The sequence below is a fragment of the Labeo rohita genome, chromosome 15 (assembly GCF_022985175.1).
Source record: "Labeo rohita strain BAU-BD-2019 chromosome 15, IGBB_LRoh.1.0, whole genome shotgun sequence".
NCBI classification, from domain to species: domain Eukaryota; kingdom Metazoa; phylum Chordata; class Actinopteri; order Cypriniformes; family Cyprinidae; genus Labeo; species Labeo rohita.
Genome location: NC_066883.1, coordinates 6,015,274 through 6,038,530, shown reverse-complemented (window position 1 = coordinate 6,038,530; position 23,257 = coordinate 6,015,274). Strand labels below are relative to the sequence as shown.

Below are 23,257 nucleotides of genomic sequence, written 5' to 3'. Positions count from 1 at the left end.
ACATAATATTTAAACCTATTGCTATTAACATTTTACATAACATTTATTTATTTTATCTTAACTTTTTTTCTCACAAATGCAATTTTATATCTGCTAGTTTGGTCTTTATAACTTTTTATAACAATTTAACTAACAATAGTGAGATTTAATCTCGGAATTGCGAGAATAAAGTCAGAATTTTGAAATACAAACTCAAATTTACCTTTTTTCATTCTTTTTATCCATGGCTCCATAGACTGCTACTTGAAAACCATAATTTTTTGCTACCAGATAAGCTCCACCCAAAAAAAGAAAATGTCATCAATGTTTGCAAACACTGAATTTGGTAACAATATAGCATAACAATAAATTTGTAAGCAATTTTTGTAGGCCAGTAATTTTTCACCAGGAATACCTCACAAGTAACAAATTGGAACAATTTTTCCAAAAGATAACTTTTTTCTTTTCTTTTTTAGTTCAATGCTATAACATTAACTAGCTTTTTCAAGAAAAAAGAACATTTCTGAACACAACAAAAGGGCTAAAGAAAAAAAAAAATTGATTTTATATCAATATATAACTTATATAACTTCATATAACTTAAATTTTATATAACTTATAAAAAAGTTAAAACTTATTTTGATACATAGGTTGCCATGGCTTACTAACTTATTATGTTAGTATGTTAGCGTATGTGTACAGTCGAACACATAGCCTTTCAAAGTATACTCCATTTGATGTTGTGCACGAACGTGGGTGGTCGACACATGCGCACTAGAAAGCTTCATCCATGTCCAATGCCTGCTCTATTTTTCCCCATAAGTTGTGACTGATAATTAAACCAAATTAAACTCTATTAAACCAAAGCTCTTGTCAGTGTGAGCATCTGTTGCTGTTGCAGTCTTTGCTACTTTCCCTGCATTCCATTTGGAAGAGCTCATCCCTATGCCCTAATCCCTTCAAAGGGTTTACCTTCCGGAGTGAGATCTTCGAAGAGTTGAAAGGTGTAGGGGACCAAACAACAGTTTCTTGAAGTGCCCTTCTGCGTCATCATCCCGTGTCATCATGGAAAGAATCAGCGCAAAGGATCACGGGGGCCCGAAGTGTCCATCAGTTGTACCCTTCGAAATCCTTCATTCCGAAGGGCCCTTTGAAGTGGCCAGTTTTAAGCACTTCGGTTTGGAACGACCCTTCAATATGGCAGCCATGATTGTTTCACTTCGGAGGGTGATATATCCCGTTTGGAACGCACCACTAGTTGGTGTTCTTCTGTCTCTTTAGTTTTGTTTTCTGCAGTGAAACAAAAGCCCAGGACAGTGTTGCCACCTTGTGGAACAACTGACTGCTGCAAAGCAAATTCAATGCGCATGTGCGAGCTGCACATACAACGTGTAAAAAGTGCAGTATACTTTGGGCTTGAATGTAAAAAAGTGAGTTTCCATGACTTACTGATGAAATCATTTTTTACAGCGTATTGCACTGCTCCCATCATTTGCATTTAAATCAACTGTGAGCAGAATTTCCCGTAGAGAGTGCTCTTTGTGTGATGCACAGCATTGCTGTCTATGTAGAGAGTGTTTTAATTCAGGCTCTTAAGAGATTCCATTACTGTCTAATGCATTTATAGTTGGTTGCTATGTAGGCAGTGAGTATCTAGGCAGTTCACTAGGGTTTGGAGCTCAGCTACAGTCTCACTTCAGAGCCAGAAATACTTGAATCGCTTCTCCAGATACTGACTAGTCAGTGTAACAGCACTTTAATCAGAAAGTATCAGAGGCTGCTTGAAGTTTTTGGGGCATGCTGGTCTCTTAATGTGATATATTACACTTGTCTGAGTTTTTTTTTTTTTTTGTCTCAGGTAGTGCATACAGTACATTTTTTTCTCCACATGCAATAAAAAAAAGATTTCCACTCGACAGTCTGTGATATCGCAGATACCCAGTTTGCCATAGTTAGGCTGACAACTGATCAGCAGGCTGTGAGAAAAAGGAAACAAGAAACAGACTCCACGTTCTGGTCTTTTTACATGCATTTTGTGTATTGCACCCAGTGGGAGAAAATTCAGTTTGAACAAAAGTTCTCGAGGACTCCGGTGGGATCACAGCACCATTTCGGAACCTTTATTTCCATGGCATTACTAATTCAGTTCACTGTGGGAAGACTGTCCATTGCCTATTTTTCTCCCTGTTGGAACAGACATTCTGGCTTCAGTTCCACTAGCGCAGCACATTTAACCCTATCAATGCCATTTTATCTTTACAAATCACAACCAGCTCTATTGCATGTCAAAACACAATCTTGGAATTTCATCAAGTTTTTATTTAAATATATTAATTATAGCAATATATTAATGAAGCCAATTTACTCTAGAATGCAGTGTTGATCAGTACCTGCACCTCAGAATTATAAGGTTCTATCTGACATTTTTTGAATAATTGAGTTATTTACATATTCTTATTCTGTGACAACTTATTTACATTATGTGATGTTTCTTTTGTAAGTTGTGTACATATTGGGCCCCTTTTTAGAAAACAAAAATGGTTCTATCTACAGAAGTCTGTGGAACTCAAAACTTTGAAGCTCAATATCTCAAAAGTGCTCAGAATGCAGAGAGAACCTTATAATTCTAAAGCGATGAAATAGCTGTACAACTTTCCTTTCTCAGTATCAAAGTGATAGTGCAGCAAACAAAGAACAAAGACACGGTCTTTAGAAAGTTTTATTCGCCCACAGACATCTTCCCATTGTTTTCTTCTCTTGTTATCAGTTATTTAATTAAGTGACATAATTTACATTATATTAAGCCATTTAAAGGGGTCATTGGATGCAATTCCATTTGCAAACAAATGTAATCCACTGCATCTTCAATGGCACAGGTGTCCGAAAGTAAATGACGATCACTATGTTCATTATTTCATCCAGCAACACAACACCTCAATCACTCAACATTCTTGACATTCTTGTCTAACTTACATCCCTGCTCCGGCATTGAAACAATGGAGGTCAGACTGTTACAGCTGATTTAAGGTGGGTCTGAGGTAAGAAGCTCATGTCAATCATCTGTCGTGGGAGCGGCCTCTGTTCGTGTGACGCCACACCGACAGGCATCTAATGTAACTAATTACATTAGTTACTTTTTATGGAAAGTAATCTGTTATGTTACTTTTGCATTACTTTTTAAATCTGGGCAGGGCTTCCTTCTTCATTTTTAAAATAAAACAATTCTAATGTAAAAGCCCTTTTACACCAAAAGTGAAATGAATTCACCTCAGGCAGAAAGAAAAGTACATTTATGCAGGAGATCACTCTTCAGCTATAAAAAAATGAAGCACAAATGTTAGTTTATCTAAAGTAATTTTTGCTTATTAGTATGGTTGAATTGCATCATCGAAGGTCAGCAGCAAAGACACTGGTTAATAAAATGGGATTAAATACATAAAGGATATTTGTTTTATTTAACATATTTAATTATTGCAGGGTTGCATCATATTCTGAGTTTGCATTTCACTGTTTTTATTCATTTTGAGGAATACTGAATCTGTTTTTTGTGAGCGAGATTAATTAATGCATGTTCAAATTTAGTCTAGAATACAGTAACATCATGTTTACTCCCAATTTTCTGACAGGAGACTTGTCAATCAATAAATGGGGAAAAAAAGTAACTGGCGTTACTTATTTGAAAAAGTAACTCAGATATTTTCTTAGAAATTCAAAAGTAATGTGTTACTTTAATAGTTACTTGAAAAAAGTAATATTATTACGTAACTCACGTTACTTTTAACGTGATTACAAGTCATGTTACCCCCAACACTGCTGCCAACACACATTGCATAAGCAACATGTAAAAGTGAACTGCATCTGATGACCCCTTTAAAGTACACTTAAGTGACCTTTTAGTTCATTAATATTACATCATCTGCAGGCACAATTAAAAAACAAACAAACAAAAAACATACTTTTAAGATTTTAGTACACTAAACAATTAAGTGCACTTTCACAAGGGAATACTTACTCTTAATGATACAGTAACTGCCAGTTCAGCTAATCTAAAGACTAGCTGTTAGCTTAGTCAGCTTCACTTTTTCAAATAGCTTCCTCAACAATGTGAAGGTGTCTGGAGTTACTATTTTGATATGCAACAAATAGCTGATATAGCAGAATATTGAACTAATTGTAAAACAAATATGCAATCATAGTCATAGCCACGTTTCATGTGATTGAACTACATCTTTGTGTCAAAATCAAGCATGTCTTTCCACGCTCCCCTGCCTCATCTGGAGAGGCTAAGGACGGCTCCTCTTGTGTGGTTCTCGTTATCGTTTCCCACAAAGAGAGTCAAGAGATACTGTTTGCATGAAACTGAAAAGGGGGATGTTCTAAAGCTCCCAAATCATAACAAATCAGTAGTTCAACCTCCGGCACTGGGCTAAGCAGATTACTGTCATTTTCCACAACTTGTCCCTTGCAGCTAACAACCTCCAATTAGCAAATCCCGCTGTGCGCATCTATGCCCTGACGGCAAATGACTGTGACAGGCGGAGAAATTAGAAGTTTCACATGTTAATCTACCACGCGCAAGCAAGTCGGGGCTACCGTCGAACTGCTTTGAGGCGATATACAAATTCAAGGCACTCCACACAACGCCTAGACGTAAACAACAATTGTGAAAAACAGAAGGAAAAACAGGCCTACAGCAAAGTGCAGTGCCGTTGAGTTTAAAGCAGTTGGCAGACTGCTAACGGCTAACACAAGAGGCAGACAGATGGAAAAAAAAGCAGGGTGTATGGTTTTGACACTACAACTCATTGTGTCAAGAACAACCTGCTCTGCACAGCAAAAATGTGATAAAAGTGTTAGCAAAGCTAATTATTTGACTTAGAATGAAATTCAAAGTAGATTAGTAGTTAGTAGGGATATGAATCATTAGATAGACAAATAGATTCGCTGCATGGTTCACAGGTTTTTGATATGATTCAGGAATGATTTTTGTCCATTTAGAATAATTCGATCTGATTCACAATGAGCTTAGTTTCAAATAATGATTTGATTCTGTATTTCTTAAGTGCATTTTGTACAATCTAGATGGCTTAAAAAAAGAAAAACAAAAAGTCAAACTACTTAAATTTGCATACCGCAGTGAGGTGTTCCCACAATGCGAGCATTTTATTTCAATAGTAGTGTCCATGCAATGAATTATCAATGGTTTGTTTCAGTGGTGGATAAAGTACACAAATTAAGTACTTGAGTAAAAGTACAGATGTATAATAAAATATTATTCCAGTAAAAGTGCTCCTTTTTCAATTTTACTTGAGTGAACCCGATTTTTTATGTACTTATGTAAGAAAATACTGATAGATTTTGCAATTTTATACAGGCTACTTAATTTTTTTTTTATAATCACTTCCAACTTTGATAATTACTGTAGTTACCATGTTCTGCACATCACATCCTTTCTTTTTTCCTCAGATGTACTGTAATCTATTTATATCTAAAAATTACCTCAACTTAGCACCAGCAAGCTTTTTAGCTAGACAGTTAGCATCAGCTAACAATATTTACTTATTTTCAGTATGGTTATGGATAAACAGTTGTAAAATTCGACATTAGTAACTTGGACCTTACCTTTTTGCAACATGAGTCACTTGCCCGCATGCGCTCACAAGATCTCCCAGTTGTTTGTGAGTTCAGTTCACTGGAGACTCGCTCTAAACTGATCATTTGAATCAATGGGCTGTTGACTCGAGAAAAATTGGATCTTTCCAATTCGTGAATGAATCGTGAATGGTGCGAATCGGACGGGTTCACTGAAAAGAATCAGTTTGTTCATAAATCAGACACCGCTTCTGTGTCTCGGAGCATGTGATATATTATAAGGTGTAACGGTATGTTTTATGTGAAATTTAGTGAAGTAAAAAGTATGATCGTACACTTTGGAATGTTGTGAAGTAAAAGTGAAAGTTACTCAAAATAAAACTATTCCAGTAAAGTACAGATACACTAAACAAGTCGCAACGCGCCGCAGACTTGTGCAGTGTGGTAAGAGATTTATTCATCATACAGTGTAGTTTCACTTATAACGCGAGTGTTTTTTAAAATGCTTAAACTCGCACTAGGCTAGGCTAGTCAGTGATGTTCTTTGATAATGTTAATGTTCTTTGCTCGTTTTCTGTAGCTGATTTTTGAATAACTAAGGAAATGTAAGCATTGTAATTAGTAACTTACAATGTTTCTGTAAAATTGTTATTAAATACAAATTAAATCATATTAAAAACATTTGGCTGCTTTCAGCCTTATGCTGGAGCTAATTTCGGGCAATGAAACTAAGTAAATAATTAAATAAATTAGCATGATAATATATCATGTACTGGCAACCTCATGGGCTGACGATAGGATGACATGAAAATTAAGCATATCGCCCAACACTAATCCAAACCCTGGTGCGCACCAAACAAGCCGAGCTTCCAAACGAACGCTGGGGTGGTTCTAAAGAAATATGAATGCAACACGGACCAAATACTTTTAAACAAACCAAAAACAGGAATTGATGACAAGATGTGATGCTATGCAACAAGATTTCACGAAAGGAACAAGCAGTGTATCAAAAACAAAAGCAGCAGAGGGCAAACATGGAGCAACAAGCAGGTAAAGTGCCTTTCATGAGCTCATTGTGAGCTCACAGGTGGTCAAAATAAAATCATATACACGCAACAATCAGCGCGCTTAGTCCAGCAGATGGCATTAGGTGTATTCGACTTAAAGTGGCTCTGAGTAAACCAATCAGTGAATGGGTATGTCATACACCCACAGTGCCACTTTAACCCTCGTGCAACCTTTTGGACATTTTTGTCCTTTTCAGTTTTTCAGTTCAGTTTTTAATCATTTTGCTTGTGTTATTGCCAAGTGCATAACTTTTGGCACAAGTGTGTATTTTTATTGGAATTTTACTATTTCACCCCCATTTCCTTTAATAAATCTATTTTGCACTAGGTACAAAAAATAGTTCCTCTCAGGACCTTAAGGACAAAGATGTCCCCATTAAAAATGTCCCCTTTTTTTTTAATCACAGTGCCATTTAACCGTAACATGATGCAATTTTTGTTAATAGACTTTAATTCTGTTGGCAGGGCTTCAAAATAAATTTTTTTACCAGATGGTGCCATTTTTTTCAGATTTGGCCAATAAAGCAAATACTCGCTTTATTCCCACTTTCTGTTTTTGCATATTATAAAGCCAATTGGATAAATAATGCAGCAATAGTTGTGTGGGTGTGTTGGTATGGATGTCAGAGTGTAGTTTGTATGCGTGTCATAAAAACAAATTGTGTGTGTGCTTGTAATATTCGAGAGAGAAAAACTACTGTGGTACTGTGCCCAAACAAAATCTTACTGAAAGCTCATTTTTTGAGATATCAACCTCAAATTTGGAACACAACTTCTTTAGATTTATGGCTTTGATTTTCTAGCAAGTTTAGAGTTCAACATGTTTCATAAAATATATATTTTATATAAAATACTGTTCATAAATTATTTTCATAAACTTAAACCTCTATAACTTTTTTTGGTTTCACTTTCACTTTCACAAACTTTTTCTACTTCAACAATAATTTGCCATGGATCTTCTTTAAAATGAGACCAAACTTAAGTCTGTGCTCCCAAGCTTCAAATTTTTATGGCAGTTTTTTGACATGGACATTTTTGTCCACTAAGGATCTATGTGTAATATTTTTTTTTATTGAAGCACAAAGGGTTAAGTCGAACACACATTTTCCTTTTGTTTGGAGTGTTCGGTGAGTTCCGACACAAAATATACATCATTCAACCTGACCATTTAGGTTGTTAACGTATCACTATGTCTTTAGGTTCGGAATCTTTAGTTTCACTGTTAAAAATGTTGGACCAGGACCAAATGTGCCATTTTCCTTTTTTGTTTGGACCAAATGAACAAAATGTACCAAACTGCATGTGTGAACACACCCTAAATTGTTTCTTGACCAAAACAAATTATTATAATACATTACAATTATTACAAATATAAATCAATGCATCAAGGAAACGAGTTAATGAATGTCTTACGTCTTTTACCCAAGATCTCATTGGGAACACATTGACAAGAAGCAACTGTTAAAACAACCATAAACACAGTGTCTTACCTGTCTCTGCTGTGCCATTTTGAAACTGATTCCAGCACTATGTTGACTGAGTGAAGGCCTTTGACTTAGAGGCTTAGTTTGTAGGCAGGCAGATGGCTGCATGGGCAGCTGGCAGTTCTGAAAATGCATGCCTTGGCCTGCTGTAGACGGCTGCTGTTGCATGGTTGTTTTGTTCGGTGGAGCAGCCATGATGGGCATTTGTTGGCCTGTGGTGGAAGGTGGTGCTTTAGGGCTGAAATGCAGCAGGGGCTTAGTGCTGAGAACCTTTGTGTCAATGTGATGGGATTGGTTAAATTCATTGGGCTTCAGAAAGCAGTTGGACATGCCTTTGGCCTGACCAGCACTCTGAGCGTTAAGTCTCTGCTGAGAAAGGGAAGCATTACTGGGAACAGTCTCCTGATTGAAACCACCAGGAGTTTGGTGGACACCCAAGGCGGAAGACCAGTTCCGAACCCCTGCTGCTTGACTCTGCTGGTGGTTGTGGAGCATAGAGTTGGGCTGTTGTTGGTTAGCAGCCATTTGCTTTAGCTGCTCAGCATGTGACATCTCAGGCCATGCTGGAAGACCTCGAGAGGGACCTCCGGTAGGTCCATGGTGCCCTGAAGTGATGGGTGAGGTGGATAAAGTTGTGTTGGCCATGGAGAAAGAAGGTCCGGCAGAGGCTGGTCTGAGTTGTGGAGAGCTTCCAGCGGCCTGGCTAAAATCTGGTGAGTACTCTGTCTTGATCGGCTTATCCAGGTGAACACAAGGAGGAGCCGCACCAGCTGAACTGGGTCGACCCAGATCCAGGCCAAAGTCATCATCTTGCTTTAGCATCTTCTCCAGCTCTAGATCATTGAGTGATGGTACGGTCTTGGTGAGCTCATCAAACAGGTCCTGGAGCTCTGGGTCAATCTGTCCACTTACTTCATCTTTGAAGTCAAACGTCAACGAGGAAGGGTCTGTGCACGACTGGCCACAGGTCTGAACTTCAGTCGGTTCCTTCTTCATATCCCTTAGAGTTATGTTGAATAAATCACTGCTGATTCCGTGAGGCATCATGAAGGTGTCCTTTCTTCGAAGGATGTTACCCTGGGTGGCCTCGCCAACCAATCTTTGAGTCTGTCCTGAAGCCAAAGCACAGGAACCAGGTCGGAAAGAGCTGGGCTCCATACGGAGGCGCTTGAAGTCGGATCCTGATGCCCCACAGGGCAGGCCATTCTGCTTGGATGTATATCCAGGAGACTGCGCTTCAATCTTTCTTCTCAGTCCCTGCTGAAAATGCAAAAAATGTAGTCAGTAAGTGCATTTTATTGAACTTAACATGTTCTACAAATCAGGTGAAAAATATGTCTAAACAGACCGGTTGATTGTCAATTAAAGGGATACTGTTCTACAGATTTGATCAAAAGAATTCTTCAAAAGCCTTACGCTAGCTTTCTACAGCCAAAATGAGCTCATGTTCTGCTCAACTGGGAGACAAGGGCACATAATGTAACAAGACCATCTCTATCTAATTAATGAACTCTTATTAAAATACTCTTTGATGTTTCAAACCAATTAAAACTATGATGGGATTTCTAAATATTAGTGTATAAAAAATGTGTTCTCTGGGTGAATTATCTCTATGAAAATTGATACTGTTTTGCAATTTACTGCCGAGACTCTTTAGCCTTATTCAGATGTCCATTTTTGTATTTCAAAAGAGATTTATTAGATTTAATATAGAAAGTTTATGATTTCCCACATGGCCCTAACAGGGGAATGTCTACAGATATAGGTTAAACTCCTACTTACTAAGAATGCATGTGCTAGACATTTAGTTTCATTTTCTAATAATTCCACACAAGTTGTGCACATAGAAAGTTCTCTTTTTTTTGCCAGATTCACAACAGGTGTTTATATGCATAAATTTGTTCATACCCTCATTCAAATGTGGGTAATTCTAGATTCATTTTAAATTAAGGAGCTCATGCCCACAGTTAGTACTTAGCATAATACATGCACAAACCATCTTTTGCACAGCCATTCATCAGTGTCTGCAAGCGCACTGCTCTCTAAAGATGTGCTTTTGCCCTGAGAGCATGCATTGCAAGATCTTTGAGTAAAGCCAAGACTGCCTCAAAACCATCTCAAAACCAGCTGAAACACAATAAACAACTTTTATAGAGGCCTAGACTACATGTGATGCAGCAAAAATAGTGTGTGTGTGCGTGTTATTTTGAAACAAGACCTATTTATGGGTCACTTAGTTATTCCTTTATTTATGCATATACATTTTTTCTTAACACATCCCATGTTTCTAAGTGAAACATGGGATGCAAACTTATTGATAAATCACTTTTGGAGTGGAAATGTTAGCACACAGGTTTTACGCACAAATGTGTGTACAGTTAATGAGACCCAATCTTAATCACATCATGCACATCCCTGCATCTTCACTAATCCACCTGTTTTACTAGCAGCAGGGCCTGTGCTCCCTAACAACATTTGCTGAAAGAAATATTCCAAAAACTATTGTCTCCAAACCTGGTATTAACTGTGTGGATAAATTTAGCTATTAGATTGATGTTGTTAGACAAAAGAAGGCTTTATCTGTGTCCCTCATTTGCATGAATTACATTTCCCACTGTTGGGTTGCTGTAAAGATAGCAACATTTTCCTTGTGTGAAACTGTTCCCTTTGTTCTTCAAGTCTTAATTTATGTAAATTAGGCTTGAACAATGACTCATAAGTGACGTTTAAGTAGCTTCTTAGAGGCAAATGTGGACCAGTACTTTTATATAGAATAACTTTTACTTTATTTTAAAGATACAATACACGCAGCTTAAAAATTGTATTCACTAAATTAACTGACTGTATATATAGTAATCCTGGTGTAGCCAAATTTAATTAGGAATATTCATATATTCATATATATATATATATATATAAACAAACCTGACTATACTGTGTTAGACCAACTAAGTAATTTCAGATCAGGTAGAAATTGTTCCAACATCTGCATATTTTCAGTTTTAAAATGAAACCTGATGAACATAATTTACCAGACAGAATAATCATGAAGTAGCTGCTGACCGAAACCACCCTAACCAACATTATTTCTACCTAGCCGCAATATTGCCTGCACATGGATATGCATAGTTATTTAAACCCCATCTGACATTATTGCCTACAGAGAGAGATGTGTGTTCATCCCAACTTCATTATCAGTGCAGGGATGGGTGACTGGTGCAGTTTTCGCTGTAGCTGCAAATTGGAGGCATTTCCATTTACTGAAAATATTACTGGGCTGGGATGTTTTATGCCTTCAGGACTGGGAGTGATCACAGTTCTCCACACCCTACCCCCATCTCTGTCTCTCAATAGCCAGCATGATATTTAAATGAGCTATGAATGGCACGCTGGCATCAGTATCAAATTACTTTTCCACTCTCTGACTCACCCAGGTTACCTATAACAAATGACATGCATTTCAGTATGTTCAAACAAGTTCACAGAGATGAAACAAGATTTGAGTTAAGATGGACATCAATGCTTGTGTGTTGTTTTGCAGTTCCTATGAGGTTTTAAGGCTGTTATGTGCTGTCCAAAACCCCTCTAAAACCAGTCATGGTAACATGGTCTCACCTCCCATCGTTTGAACCATGTTGGTGGTTAATGATTTCACGAGCAGGTTGTGGAGTGATGAATTCTGGTAATTAACTGATTCAAGATCACAATTCATGTAAGATTACTGCAGTTTATTTACATGAACAACAGAAAGCCTTTATTTACAGTATGCATTTTTTTTGATGAATGTTTAATGAACCTGTCATTTAAGGACTATTTTACGATTTTCTACCCTCTTTGTTTGCTTTTTTTGATGTTGGATTCAACATGAATTCTTACATCATTCTTTACACATTTACACGCATGCAAAGTGCGCACACTTCAAAAACACAGCTAATTGTTGACATGCTAAAATATATACACTGAAATATATAATTTAAATGGAATGAAAAATACAGATTGTGCTTCATGTTATCTTGCTTATTGTGCTATGCACAGGTAGTGTACTTCATTTAATGAGAGATGTAGTTCTAAGCACAATTTTCCTTGGCCTTTGCAGATGTTCATTGGAATTATGGTTGGGAAAAGCCAAAATGTTGAACTATGACAGTAATGATGAAACTTTTCAAACATAGTTTGCTAACAATATTTTTGGTAAACACACCTCAGTTTAGGAGACAAAACAAACCAATTTTCAACTAAAACAGAATTTTTAATGCATTTTTGGCTGTTCATTTACACAACAATGGCATTTTGGGGGCCTGAAAATGAAAGTTTTAAAAATGGGTTTCAAATGCACAAAGGTTGATGTCATGCGCATGTGTATTATGTGTTCAGTCTATAAGAATGCGTATATGCGCATGTGCATAGTGTTTCTTTTCAAAGTGCCATTGCCAACTATTGACCTGGCATGCATGATACAGCGTTTTTAATCATTTTCGTGGATTTGTTTGAACAGAGATTGTTTTGTCTGTGTTGTCGTCGGTATGTGAAACTTTTCAAGAATGCAAACGGAAAAAAAATTAATTTTTAGTACAATGATTGTTGTGTAAATGTATCCTAAGACCAGCAAAAAACATCCCCTTTTGCACAGTGATTCTGGAAAAAAAATATTGATAATGTGTCCCAGGATCATTCGATTGTGGTTCACTCACACTGGAATCTGCGCTTGCATTCACACACATCCTGTAAAGACTAAGCTGGCGAACAATCTCTGCTTCATGCTGGTTTGCAGACTTTTTTTCACTGTGAACATTGATCTGCACAATAACGTGCCTCATCACTACGACACATATTTTACGGCATTGGTCCTGCCTTTTGTTCACACAGGGTGCATTCCAGGACTGATTCCAGCAATGTTACCAGGTCCCCATCCTGGGATCAATCCAGGGCCATGTTTGTAAACACTGAAGGCACTATGCCAATTTTATGGCAATTTTCCAGGATCAATGCTCTGTGTGAAAGGGGGTCATCTTAGTCTTGTTTAACACGGTCCTTCATTCAATGCAAGTCTATGGGATTTATTTGTTTTAGCGATAGGACAATATTGTGGCCAAGCTGAAGATCTGGCCAGTATTTGACTTTTTTTTTTCCTTCAGCCATGAAGTCTGTGGACATATTGTGTGAAATAAATGGTAATTTATTTTTCGGTGTGCATTTGTCTCACTGGCTATTCCTTAATTGCATGATACAGTGCATATAAAAAAAAACTTACTGCAAAATAATACTATGTTGTCTCTTGCACATTTCATGTCACTTTTAAATTGAGTGGTGCTAAAAGCACATTAAATTTTCCCCAACAGATAATGTGAATTTGGTTTCATTATGTTGGTTGTTGCAAGGATTGTGGCATTTCAGAAAGTTTGCCAGAGAGTAATGCTCTATTGCATTTGAAAATAATGTACCACCTTTAATAAATAAACCCTACCCTAAATCTAACTGACCGCAAAAGCAAACGTGAAAAAATGCATTTTGCAAAAACCGTTGTGACTTGCATCTCATATGGCAAAGCACTGTTTATCACAAGTGCAATTCTGCACCAGGTGAGCAAGTTTACAATGTCAATATGTCTTATATATAGAGCTGGTTATGTGATGCACTATGGTAAAATTGTTTTGAGGTATTGAGGTATACATAGTATTGTGGAAGGAACTATGAGAACATAAGTCTTCATTAATCAAAAATATCTTATTATAATCAATTTGTGTGAAAAGGGATAACGTTGCTGGTGTTTTACTGCCACTAGCATTCATTTTCAGCTGGAAACTGCTGTGAATTGTATGTATAGGTGCATATACAAAAACATAGGTACAGGCAGGCTTTTACTGTGTTGCAAAATTAGGTCATAAGCCACTGAATAACCAATACTGGTCGGCCACTAGAGTTTTATTTTCTGGCAAAAGTGCTTAGAAAAGTAATAGCACACTTCTCAGCACAGTCTGAGCTATCATTCATCATTCACACACAGTGCAGGATACATTACATGCAAATGTAATACTCAACCATAAGCAGGAGCGATACTGATGCTTGCTAAAATGATACAACACAGAACATCACTTCACGGTCAGCCAGGATTTTATGCAACATCAGTGAATCTTTCTATGCTTTTACAAACTCTTTGACACTTCCTTCAACATTTTTTATATTAGTGGATGAAACAATATTGCAACACTCCAGAATCTTTCTTCATGTCCTTTTCTTCTCGTAAACAGTCGATTATTTCCCAAGCTAAAATTTCATAAAGAAAGAGTGCTGTACAAATACAATTAAAACACAATTGTACAATATTCTCTGTGTTCTGTGTAACACAAAAATAAGCGTTAGCCAGTGTAGAACTGTGTCCTATTTTAAGAGAAGACCCCAGTAACAGCCATGTGTGTCACTACCTTTTACAGTCCCTCGCTAGATTAAATAAGGCATTTTTATAAAATATTCACATAGTGACACAGATAAATGCCACCAACCAGATGTAGCATATTAAGGCAGAGAGGAACCTGATGTTTCTTGTCGGTATGCCAACCACATTTGAGACGGTCTGATAATACTAGTGTGTTCATTTTGGCGAGGGGCTGCGAAGAAACAGTGCCCTCTATTCATTGGAAATCCTCCTGACAGAGCTACAAGTGACCTGAAAATAGATTTTCTGATTAAGCTTTAATGAGCTCAGAAGCTCTGGATCACTTTGAAAGTGACTCCTGGAGGGAGAAGAAGAAACGCCTCTCAGCACAAACCGTGCGAAGGCTTAGAGGAATCACACGTGTGACATTGCTCTTGTTGAAAACGAACACAACGGCAGATTAATATTGAAAAGTAACATCGCTCCATTGAGGCACACTCATATTAGGATCTTCTAGCTTAAGAACAAAGGAAATTAGTGGCTATAAACCATTTCACAATACACCTAAAAATGATGAGCTGTTGGTTTAAAGTTTAGGTGCTAAACCATCAAACAAGAAAATATTACCAATGTAAACCTCTGAATGTATCTACCTTGTCAGATTTAAAAATACCAAATGGGCAGTGCTGTGCTGCGTGTTTATTTACATCTTAAGCCTCAAGTATACTTTGCATATGAATACAACCAAACACATAACTTTTGAAGCATACTTCATTTGATTGCCAAAATTGTCACAAAACCCAGAAACGACTTAGCATTTTTAAACTTCCAGTTTCATCGTTCTAAAGCCAATGGGGTTTTTTTGAACAGGTTATTGGTTAAACGCCTGAAATAAGGTCTGTGGTTAACACAAGCTCAGAATATTTTCATGTTTTATTTAATGAAATAGAATACATCTGCAATAATACTTCACTTCTGAGTTTTAGCTTTCACGTGTCTTTATAAAAGCTAGTGGCTAAATTGGACTTCAGAGGTTGCCTGGGACAAAACAAGTCATTATTTCAAACAGGTAAACTCATTTACTAGTCGCTTTCACAGCCTTGTGTTTTCAGTTGTGCTCCTGCAAACTATTCAAACTTTCCAACTTGTAAATTTTAAACAAAACTTAAAGAGCTGTCTGACACTTAGTGATGTCATGTGTGGTGTAGTTAGATTTATAGCCTAATTTTAGCAACCAGCAGCAATAGGTCAGCGTCTTAATATAACTTAGTGCCACACTATCAATATTAAATGTATTATACTGAATCCTTTTCATTAATAGCAACCGGATTATGTCATTGTAAAGCTGTTGGCTTCTAACATCACAGTATGTAGTATATGGCTACAAACTGGAATCTAAAAACCTGCCTTGCAACATGCACCATGTGCATGTCTGCTGATAAAGGGTTAGCAATCCAGCATGACTATTAATTGAAATGTTTTATGACAGCTCTTTAGAAATTTTGCCCTGTTGCCACCATCCTCACTGTATTATAGTACAAAACAGTGGTTCTGGTTCACTTGAGGATTAAGGTACACTAAGGTAGTGGTGACCTATATATTGTCAGGACACCCTTTCTGTTAATATAGGAATTAAAGGGTTACTCCACCCCAAAATGAAAATGTTGTCATTAATCACTTACCCCCATGTTGTTCCAAACCTGTAAAAGCTTTGTTTGTCTTCGGAACACAAATTAAGGTATTTCTGATGCCTTCTGACAGCTCTCTGACCCTCCCACAGACAGCACAATCAACGTCCAGAAACGTAGCAAGGAGATAATCTGTCACATCAGGGGTAATTTTACAAAGCTACAAGAATACTTTTTATATGCAAAGAAAACAAGAATAACAATTTTATTCAACAGCTCCATCTCCTCCGCATCACCCTAGCACCATTTTCGAGAATATCCAATTAACGCAAACAGTGTATGCTGTTTTGTGTCAGCTGCGCCACGCAGATATGTTTTCGACATTTATTTACGCTTTGATTTGAACAAAAACAACTTATCCGTGTGGTGCGGTCGTGTTAATTACACTGCTGTCTATGGAAGGGTCAGAGAGCTGTCAGAATGCATCAAAAATATCCAAAGACGAACAAAGCTTTTACGGGTTTGGAACGACATGGGCTTAAGTGATTACTGACAAATTTTTCATTTTGAGATGGAAAAAGACATCAGCAATGGTCTTAAAGTAGCAAATTTGCTGCCATCAATCTGGGAAGAGTAATACAGCCATTTCCAAACAATTTGAAGTCCATCATTCCACAGTGAGGAAGATTATTCAGAAGTGGAAGGCATTCAAAACAGACATCAATCTTCCCAGGTGTCAACCTCCCAGCAAATTCACCCCAAGATCAGACGTTTAATGCTCAGAGAAATGGCAGACAACCCAAGAACTTCACCACAGACTCTACAGGCCTCAGTTAACATGTTAAATGATAAAGTTCATGACAGTACAGTTTGAAAAATATGGGACAAGTATAGCATGTTTGGAAGGCTTGCCAGAAGAAAGCCTCTTCTATCTAAAAAACATGACAGCACGGTTTTGCAAAGTTGCATCTGAACAAACCATAGGACTTCTAGAACAATGTCCTTTGAGCAGTCAAGACCAAAGTGGAGATGTTTGGCCATAATGCACAGCGCCACATTTGGTGAAAACCTAAAGAGCATATCAGCACAAACACCTCATAGCAAAAGTCACACATGCTGGTGGAGGGATGATGATTTTGGGCTTGTTTTGTAGCCACAGGACCTCACAGTCGACCATGAGCTTCTCTGTATACCAAAGAATTCTAGAGTCAAATGTGAGGCCATCTGTCCAACAGCTAAAGCTGGGCCATGCAACAGGACAATGATCCAAAGAACACCAGCAAATCTACAACAGAACGGCTGAAATGAAGATAATCGAGGGGTTGCAACATCCCAAACAAAGTCCAGAGCTCATCCTGACTGAAATGCTGTGGCGAGAGCTGTGCATAAACAAATGCCCACAACACAAACCTCAATAAACTAGAGCAACGTTCCTCCATGTGAGAGACTGATAAAGTCATACAGGAAATGATTACTTCAACTTACTGCTGCTAAAAGTAGATCAACAAGCAACTAAACCATCGGGTGTCCTAACTTTATCACACATGGCTTTTCCATGTATGTGATGTTCTTCATCTCAGGTTTTAATTTCCAAATTTTAAGACCTACCAAGGACCAGATTTTTTTTTCAAAATCATGTCCTAATACAGAAAACCATGGAATTCAATAGGGTGTCCCAACTTTTTCACATGAGTGTATAATAATATCACCATCAAAAAGATAGGCTGACCAAATTATAAACTTGTCATATTAACTGAAATTGATTATATGATCATATGTATGGGATTATTTTTGTGCCAATAAGAATGAACGTAACTTTGTAAAACTGAACGTAACTTTCCAAGAAACGATCAAAAATATGCCACTGCAAAAGAAGAAAAACACAATGAAAATGAAAAAATGAACTCAGTCGCACGAATTTAACATGTTCTTCAAATATGCTTCATTCTTTGTTAATGATTTTCAAAGAATCGTTTTCGCGAATCATGGATTCTGAATGCGTTGCCACAGCTTTCGCTTACGCTTCGAAAATTTTCGTTTGCTGTTTTGGCACATACCTCTCGTGGGGGCGGGCTTAACAGCGATCTACTCTGATTGGCTAATGAGCTTTTGATGGACAGTTGCTCTCTGACCTGGAATCACAGACGGTGACGTCAGTGGCGCACATATTGCGGTGTGCAATACGTCGTGCTTTGTTTATATTAAGTATTAATGTTATTAGTATTTCACCTACGGTCGTCTCTTAGTTTTTTAAAGATGAGCTCCCAGGAGAGACACGGAGCGGCATCATCTTCCACCTCAGCTTGTCCCTCAGGGCAGCTTGAAGTAAGTTTGTGTTGCTAAAGTAACGTTAATCAATAACATCGATAAAAGTTTTATTCATGTACAGTGTGCAACAGTTCTGATAGTTTCTATAAATAAAGCACGACGTATTGCACACCGCAACAACTTTCCAATATGCGCGCCACTGACGTCACCGTCTGTGCTTCCAGGTCAGAGAGCAACTGTCCATCAAAAGCTCATTAGCCAATCAGAGTAGATCGCTGTTAAGCCCGCCCCCACGAGAGGTTTGTGCCAAAACAGCAAACGAAAATTTGCGAAGCGTAAGCGAAAGCTGTGGCAACGCATTCAGAATCCATGATTCGTGAAAACGATTCTTTGAAAATCATTAACAAAGAATGAAGCATATTTGAAGAGCATGTTAATTTCGTGCGACTGAGTTCATTGAATTTTTTCATTTTCATTGTGTTTTTCTTCTTTTGCAGTGGCATATTTTTGATCGTTTCTTGGAAAGTTACGTTCAGTTTTATAAAGTTACGTTCATTCTTATTGGCACAAAAATAATCCCATACATATGCTCTTGACATCCAAGAATTTATAACACAAAACCAACTGCAGTCAACAAAAAACGTGCTTATGCTTGCTGTGAACCTGTATTTGGTGTGAGGTGCATACTTTTAGTTTGCCTTTAGTTTTTTTTAGTCAAGCGCTAATCTTACTTATTTTCCATTCCTATTATGCATGATTAAATGGTTAGCTGCATTTTATTATTAGCATTTAGCATTGTTTTTCCCTTCTGTCTGTGACCAGAACAGACCTGACCCATTTTTTGGTCATGACCCATCATTTGAGAAGCACTGGTGTAAAGCACATCTGTTATTATCTGCCTCAGTGTGTGGCTGTCACTGCCGCTGACCAAATAGAGGAATCTTGTCCTGTGAGGTGATAGTGGGGCACGAGTGTGTGTGTGTGTGTGTGTGTGTGTGTGTGTGCGTGCGTGTGTGTGTGGTCTCAGCCACATGCGCTGCTAGCAAGAGGAGCAGCACACTGATTCTGAGTGTGATTGATAGAGAGCTCAGGGTGATCAAAACGAGAGGATGTGACAGTCGTGGTCCTGGAAGCAGCTGTCAGACCCGTGGCACATCCTAGAGGCCCGGCTCTGTGTGTATTTGTCTCTGTTCTGCCTGCCTGTATATGCATCAAAGAATGCATATGACAGTGACTGAATGTACTGCATAACACTGAGGATCAGCGTGCGGAATGTTACTATGTAAAAAAATATATATATAAATATATATTATATAACATTATTCATTTTCATGGAATGCAAAATTGTTATTTTTGTTACATTTTCTCACCAACAAACTAAATCCAAAAAAAATAAAATTACTCCACTTTAAATTACTCATCACTTCTATAGGCAAAAGGCAAAGCAACCACATAACTATGTGCTTAAAACAATAAAACCCCTTAGCTATAAGCCAGCACCCACCCACAATGTTTAAAAAAAAAGAGGCGGGGGGGGTATACTGGTAATGACATGAAAGACCACAACAAAAGCACACAGCAATGTACTAAAAACCACCCATAACCCCTTAACAACCACTTAACAACCATCCAAACTATAATACATTTTCAATTATTTGCAAATTAAATAAAATATCTGAAAAAATCCCATTTAGTTCAAACATAGGTGTATTCTTTTCAAATGTATTACTTCCATAAGTTTCCAATATACTGTTTGTATAGTATGCTAAAGTATACTTTATTGTCAAAGGGATGTCGCAAATTCACTTACTGTAGTGACCTAGAAAAAGTCATCATTTTACATCTGTAAGTTTTCATTGCTTATAAGTTCTTAGGAGTTAGAAAAAAATGCAGATTTCACTGTTGTCTCAGATTTCTTCAAACTGCATATCAGAAGCTACTAGACCATCGACTGTCTATTTAAAGACAACGCTGCGGCTTGTTTGACAAACAGACTCAATATCTTTTGTGTGTAAGAGTGTCTATGCTCTCCTGCTCTTTAATCTATTCTACAGACCCTTCAGGCATATTGTAATCCACTCCTGTGAGAATATGAAACCCTCTCAAATCCAACCTGGCAAAAAACATGCCCAAAATAAAAAAAATAAACACCACTATTGTGTTCCTAGGGAGACATAATATTTATACGGTTACACGGGATGCCGAGTGCCGAGAGGTGGAATTTCAATCGCAGAGAAGCGAGAAATTGGAGCCCTGAAACCCGTGTTTCATAGACCCAACTCCCTGCTACCTGTGCATGAGAACTAATTACATTCAGCCTCTGAGTGGAGAGAGAGAGAAAAAATAAAAATAAAAAGAGAGGCAGAGAGCACTTATCACTGACAGATAAGCACGATAAAACCTATTAGACCAGCAGTTTTTGTCCACGTGTGTGCTAATCGCTCCCTCAGTTAGTGAGCCTACACATAATGATTCAAGCACAGTGACATTCAAATGCCAGATGATCGTGGCAAAAATCATAACGGTTGATTATTTCCCCTGATATAAAGATTATTAATTTTGATTAGTGACGGGTCACTAGAAGATTAGTCCTGTCTGAGATGTTATTTTTCATTTGATATTTCCATTTCTCTTCAAATTTATCCATTTTTGGGGGATTTATATTTTAGTGGTCTTTTAGGTGATGTTTTACTAACAAATTTAGTAAAACACACAGATAATTAACACGGCCAATTCATCATCAGCAATCACACTCCCTATCCAGTCAGCACGAGAGAATCCCTACAAATAACCAAAACAGTCTTACGGTCTTTTTTCCCGTCTCGCAGCACCCCTCCACCACCCCGACTCCTCACCTTCAGCCCATTCCTTCCCCGTGGCGGGGAGCGTTTTGGGTTCAGGCTAAGATGCCTAGCTCAGACCCCTCTCCCGGACAGCACGCCAAATACGCATAACCTTTACTCAGTTTATTACATGTAAGTGTGAACTTGTGAATTACCATGTTAAATGTATGCTATGCTTACAGTATAGACAGTATTCACTGTAAAAACCCTGGCTGAAAAGTTGCATCTCTAAAACAATTTCTTTTAAAGCAATTGTATGTAGTTTTGTGTGTTTTTATACCTTTGGAGCCCCCTACATTGCCATGTTACAGCACAGTAGCACTATTGCAACAAGGAACAAGTATACTACACAGAAATTTCCAGTCGGCGCATTATTCGCAGTTATTTACAGTACATGGGTGGAACTCATAAATTCATATCTATGAATGTATGGGCGGTGCGCCATATATTTTTGGCTCTTATTTTTGGCCGTTTTTCTCTTTCGGACAAAAGCCAACATTTCGGTGCATCCCTACGATAAATAACTAACTTAAAAAAAAGAAAAAAAAGAAAAGCATAACACAATGACGCAACAGGAGACCAAACACTTAATGCTGTAATCGACACCGTGCAGTACATCACGGTGCTAACTAATTTCACGGCACCAGGCATGCATAAAATTCACAAAACATATTGCATAAATACATAAACTATAATACATCTTGCAAAAAAATGTCCTTCCAGTGTTATTGATGCCACACCAAATGAATTTATATAAAAATAATCAGGCATGTCCACAAATGGACAGGAAAATGGTTCTCATGAAAGCCAGAAAAATTGGAGTAATCAGATCAACGGGTGTTTTGGCCTGCATTCTCACCGCTTAATGTCTCAGTCAATCCACCGGACCAGAAGGAAGCAGTTTATAACCAGAATTCAATGGGAATTTCTCAACTATTTGCACTTTATGTTTTTGATTAATATCTCAACAGATGTCTGTTTTACATCTTCTATAATATGTGCTTAAATTAACTAAATGAAACACATCATTCCCTTTATGATATACAGATGACTGATGTTCAGTTACAAAGAAGTAAGAACCAATGATGTCTGGCATTAAACTCAAGTTTTAAAATGTGCACTGTTGAATTAGATTATGGCAGAATTGAGTTTCCGTGAATGATTTCTGATCTGCTCCATGTAAAATTATTTGGTATGACTACAGAAGATTTTGAATGTAGTGCACAGGTTTGGCAAAACTTTGACTGTTTTTTTCCTTTCTCTACAATCTCAACAACCCATTTTAAGAGATTTTTGATGTTTGATAACTGGATCACTGAAAAAAAAAGTTTTCATTCCACTGGGAATGTGGATGAAGGAGTGATGGAAGGAGGAGAACAGAGAACATTTATATTCACAGTCTTTGTTGCTATTAAGGTCTGTATACTGTTTGAGTTGCCATGGTGGAAATTACTTGTGGAGCTCACTGTTCTTGCCATAATTTTGGAGCTCACTGTTCTTGCCATAATTTAATGGCTCTGACAGATTCTCTTGAACCAAACATGGAAACCAAACGTGTCCTCCAAACTATGTTGAAACATCATCAATCATTACTATCCTGCATGGAACCTGTAGAAAATGAGAATTCTTTAAGAATTCTTTAATATCTCAAATGTTCTCAGTCAGCATCATAGAAACTGCTCAGATGTGCTCAGATTTGCCAAGATACCAAAGTCTGCAGTCAAAAGTCAAAGAGTTCAATATGAACTCAAACATTTCCAACACCAAATCATCTTGGATTGTACGTCCACTGTTGATTTTAAGGCTTCACACTCTTAAAATACAGGTTCTTAAAAAAGAGGGGTTTTGCAGCATTGTCTTAAGAACCAGTTTTGGTTCGCCAAGAAACTGTTCTTAAAAGAAACACAGTTTTTCTTACTGTGAAGAACATTTTAAACCGTTTCCACTATAAAGAACATTTTGTGTGATGGAAATGTTCCACGTTCTTCATGCAACCATGGATGCCAATAAAGAATTTTTTTTT

The 23,257-nt window shown here is 37.5% G+C and overlaps 1 protein-coding gene across 1 annotated transcript in view; it reads right to left on the bottom strand.

The window, feature by feature from the left end:
- Positions 1-4,602: 4,602 nt before the first annotated feature.
- The window catches only part of LOC127177465 (mastermind-like protein 2), a 57,920-nt gene continuing 39,265 nt past the window's right edge, over positions 4,603-23,257 (bottom strand). The window contains exons 3-4 of the mRNA XM_051129753.1: positions 8,129-9,382; positions 4,603-4,623 (exon numbers count right to left, since the gene is read on the bottom strand). Coding sequence (XP_050985710.1) covers positions 4,603-4,623; positions 8,129-9,382 — 1,275 coding nt within the window. The remainder of the gene's footprint in view (positions 4,624-8,128; positions 9,383-23,257) is intronic.